Source organism: Morone saxatilis, unplaced genomic scaffold (assembly GCF_004916995.1).
Source record: "Morone saxatilis isolate NCDOM2014 unplaced genomic scaffold, NCSU_SB_2.0 Contig19, whole genome shotgun sequence".
Taxonomy (NCBI): domain Eukaryota; kingdom Metazoa; phylum Chordata; class Actinopteri; family Moronidae; genus Morone; species Morone saxatilis.
This window is the reverse complement of record NW_023339751.1, coordinates 23,260,523-23,265,050: the sequence shown is the minus strand read 5'-3', so window position 1 is coordinate 23,265,050 and position 4,528 is coordinate 23,260,523. Positions and strand designations below refer to the sequence as shown.

Below are 4,528 nucleotides of genomic sequence, written 5' to 3'. Positions count from 1 at the left end.
AAAAGATCATGTTTAAGAACATTTGAGTCAAACTCATAAAGGAGGTTTCTGAAAGTATTTACAGCTAAAGATCAGCCAAGGGTCGAACTTTGATAGAAAAAGAGTATTTTGAACTCTTGAATAAACTAGATTATGCGAAAGCCTGATCTTATATGTCAAGGACATCTTATTTATGTAAGAAAGAGTTACATTAAAACTATCACTGTGTATAAAGTAGTTCATTGCTCCACCTGGAGCAGCTACAACAGTAAAATGCTGCTCTAACATTGATGCATCAGTATTAAAAAGTCACAAGAGACTTTTTAATACTAATACTTAAAGCTGTAAAGCTGATGTAAAGCTGAGAATACTTAATACTATATTTTAAAAGGAGTTTTACTTTACTTAATGGAGTACATAAGAGAGCAGGTCCAGAGACTCTGGAGTCCTCTGGACCTCTAACTTATCTGAGAAGCTGATTTCCAAGCTAAAAGACGTAGATGAAGAAGTCTTAAAGTTAGGACTGACACGCTCATTATTTTTTGGAGCTACTTTTAGCCTCAGGATGTTTTGTGAACACGGCCCCTGAGCTCTGTCCTAACTCTACTGTCAGGTGAACACAGAGTGGACTGCTGACTAGCTTGTTAGCGAACAACATCCAGCATCCTGGCTGAGCTAAGCTAACAGTTTCCCCCTGATTCCACTTAACAGGTCGAGGAGGTTAAGGGCCAAAGATCAGAGCAACAAGTGAAAAGATGAATGGTCACAGATTACAGAGAGAATAAAGACAGAACCCTCTGTTGGTTGCACTGTTGAGCAGGAAAATAATGAACTGTTTGAAATAATGCAGTATAAACACACAAACAAGCAGAGTGTTCATCTGCAGAGTCAGAGCGAGTTGGACAACACAGAATCCTAAACCAGGACCCAAAACAGGGAGTGATGTAGAACCAAAGCCAAACTGACCACTAAGCCAAAGTGCAGCTGGAGAAATTACAGAGTGAGTCAGTCTGCTGTTTAACTGTCTCTTCCTCCTCCTCACCACACCTACCAACACGCCAGACGTTTCCACAGATATCAGCATTAACTTAAGGAGGAAGGATCTATTGGCAGAAATGTCATATAATGTGTATAACTATGTTTTCACTAGCAAGAAGATGAGCTATTTCTAGTTCTTCTTAATGCCTGCCACCATGAAATCAATAAAAAAAAGACGGTAGAAACTCCACAGGGTCGCCAGAATCATCACAAAATGAAAGTTCCTTGTAGGTCAAGGTTTGAGGAAATATTCTCTCATCCTGACTCCATGATATCCATCTGAACACCTCACACGGAAAAGAATAGGAATAAAACAACTGTTATTTTAAAAACAAGCATTATCCCTCCAACCCTAACCCTTTACAGTGAGTTTCAGCTCATTGTTTATTTGTTCTGCTTCACTCGGCGCTCTCATAGTGTCGTTTTCAGAGAAAAAGCTGTAAAAAGCCACTGTACACTACCTGCTCAGCAGCAAACAGCCAACAGACACAGTCAGAGACTAGCTGGTGAACACAGTGGAGCATTTAGCAGCTAAAGAGACAGATATTTTGCAACATCTTAAATAAAGTATTTTGTTTACAATAATATAAAACAGAGAAAGGGAGCAAGTCCTCATAATTTAGAAGTAGATAACAGAACCTAAATGATTGGCCGATCAGCAAGTGCCTAAGTTAATTAACTTGTACAAAGTTACCTACATTTGAATTAAAGGGCCAAGACCCAACCTGGAAAAAACACACTAAAATAACTCATAAGTGTGTGGACATATTTATGGCTTTGTAGTGTAAACACAGATGGGATCAAAATGGAGAGCGGCAAGGATGAAAATTGCACTTGCAGTAGGTAGTTATTGAGCTGAAGCATGGAAAAACACCAGCCTGGTCCTTTAAAGAGTTGAGGTCTTAAATTAAGTTCTACAGTTAAGAGATGAGATAAAATATGCTGATTTTTGAATGGAGTTTGGTGAGATGATTCAGCCACAGAGCAGAGTTACTCTGCCTCTACACGTTATCTCTCTCTCGCTCACTATCTCTCTCATTCATTCCCTCTGTCTCTCTCTCACCTCGACAAACAGCAGCATTCAAATGATCTCCTCCTCCTCCTCCTCCTCTTCCTCCTCCTGCTCCTCTGCTGGGCCTCCTTCCTCACACCGACGCCTCTTCAGGGAAGAAAAACAGGAGTGATGATGGCAGGCTTGTTGCCTCCTCCACCTCCTCCTCCTTTATCTCTTTCTCTGTCCACACTACGCTCAGCCGCCGTCTCCCAGGTGACTCAGCCAGAGAATGACATCATCCCTGTCAGCACACACACCTGTTTCCTCAAAAAGCACCACCCCTCAACCAGGAAGCCCCACCTCCCACCACCCCCTTGCTCCTGTGCACTTCCTGGATCTCTTAAAGGGGAAGCGTCAGTCACTGCTGCAGGGCAAAAACAACAGGTGAGTTTGTTTCCAACAATAAGGGAATACCAACACATAATATGCCCTTTAAAAATAAGAAATAAAACACTGTAAGTGTAATTCTTATGTGCAATAAAATAAAAATAAGGGGTTGTCATTGTTGATCTGTGAATTATAGTGAGGTATCACTGAAACATTGTTATAATCATTGGACACACCAAATACATCTGTGCCTCATTTCCTTTCCACACAGATTCTGATATGAAATATATATATTTCTCATAGATGCATTTATTAGACATCCTTATTTTGGACCTATTTGGCTTAATGTGATCCATCCTCACACGTCGAGTAGGTGATAGCAGACAGCATGACTGCAGTAAAGTAGCCTAATTGTTGATTCAAACCAAAAGGAAAATGTCAGAGCAGAAACTACTAGTTGATTCTGTGCGCAACAGTTTGGACATGTCAGGTTTTTAATAATTTTTAATCACCTGAAAATATGAATCGTTGTGTTTTTGTTACCTAAAATAGATGTTTTTATCTACAAAGGGGGAACACTGAACCTCTTCTACGAAGCCTGCGATGTTGAACCACCATGTTTCTACAGTAGGCCAGAAGGGACAAACAGCTGGGCTGTAGTAGGACCTTTTGTCTCCTCCTACATGCATGGAAGGCGAGGCTGTATTTCAGTTTACTCCTGGTCCCTTAAAATAATATTAGTTAGTGATCTTGTCATTTGACTCATAACTGTGACTTAATGATGATTCAAGGATATCACATACTATGATGGTTTAATGACAGCTGGTGCCGTTGGGATGTGATTGACAGCTCTACGACTGGTGGAGAAGACTGAAGTATTGACATAAAAGACTTTTTAAAGTTGTTTAAGTGTTAGAGGTGAGCACTCAAGACTTAATTTAATAAACACAAGTTTTATGCATCCTGGCTGCTGCTGAGTCATCACCAAGAAAAAAGGGTGGCTGGCCCACCCGTTACTGACTCCTCTTTTTTCATGGGTCCAGATGTGGTGACGGTGAATGATTAAAACTGCACAGCAACTACTGAATTTCCTCCAGTTCAGGGTGCTGGTCCCTGACCTGTGACCTCTGACCTGAGCTGTCTGCCTGCAGATAAAGACAAACTTTATTTCTTTGGCAGAGTTATCTGTATCTAATGAGGCTGAGTGTTTTCCTGGCAGCAGAATGTGAGCCTTGTATGTATTATAGAAACCGCTGCTGGGCTGCTCAACACACACACACATACGCCGCACCACACACACACCACACACACACACACAACCACACACCACAACACACACCACACACACAGCAGGTTGAAACCCAATTACTGAAATATGCCAAAATGCAGAACAGCACATATAGGGATTATTTTCCTGGTTAATTGTATAGTTGGAGACGAACGCGCCGGCAGGAAGAGGAACAAACACAATTGCAGGTCCCAGGCTGAAATAACAAATGAATGTCTGCCAAGCCCCCTAAGCAGGCTGCGTGTTCATGCTACAACCCACAATATGAACAAACAACCATCCTGACCTGTCCTTACAGTTTTACCAGCAGTGGCGTATGGAGGGTGGCACTGGAAGGAAAGGTCGAGGGTATTGAAATCGAAGCTTCCACCCCCTGAGCCGAACAAAAGTAACAGATCCAGACATTTCAGTTTTTTGTCTAGTGTAGAGGAAAAAGGCTTGCATGTAAAATTTGCATATTTTAATGAGGTAGAATCAAGAGATGTGGGCGCAGACATTTTGGGGCAGGGGGCTCAAGCAAAAAGAGGGGACCCTCCTCCCATTAGCTAATTCTCCATTCCCACCCGGGCGATGTTGACGCAGCCACTTATAATGACACTATTCATAACGTGCCATTTTACTGCAAGAACCTACAAATTTCATGAATCATTCAGTTGTGTTAGACGCAGTTCCAGTCAGCATCACAATTATGTTTACTCCAGAAAGAAAAATTAGTTAAAGGAAATTTAACAACATCTAACAGGAGCTGTACATTAATGAGTCAAGAGCCATCCGAAACATATCCTATGACAGCTTTTTTTGTAAGAGGTCACAAGCCCAGGATGGTTGAGCTTATTAAAGCT

The 4,528-nt window shown here is 41.5% G+C and overlaps 1 protein-coding gene across 1 annotated transcript in view; it reads right to left on the bottom strand.

Moving 5' to 3' along the window:
- Window positions 1-3,477: 3,477 nt before the first annotated feature.
- Window positions 3,478-4,528, bottom strand: part of LOC118329648 (latent-transforming growth factor beta-binding protein 1-like) — a 20,104-nt gene continuing 19,053 nt past the window's right edge. Inside the window, exons 7-8 of the mRNA XM_035663877.1 lie at window positions 3,983-4,059; window positions 3,478-3,543 (exon numbers count right to left, since the gene is read on the bottom strand). Coding sequence (XP_035519770.1) covers window positions 3,478-3,543; window positions 3,983-4,059 — 143 coding nt within the window. The remainder of the gene's footprint in view (window positions 3,544-3,982; window positions 4,060-4,528) is intronic.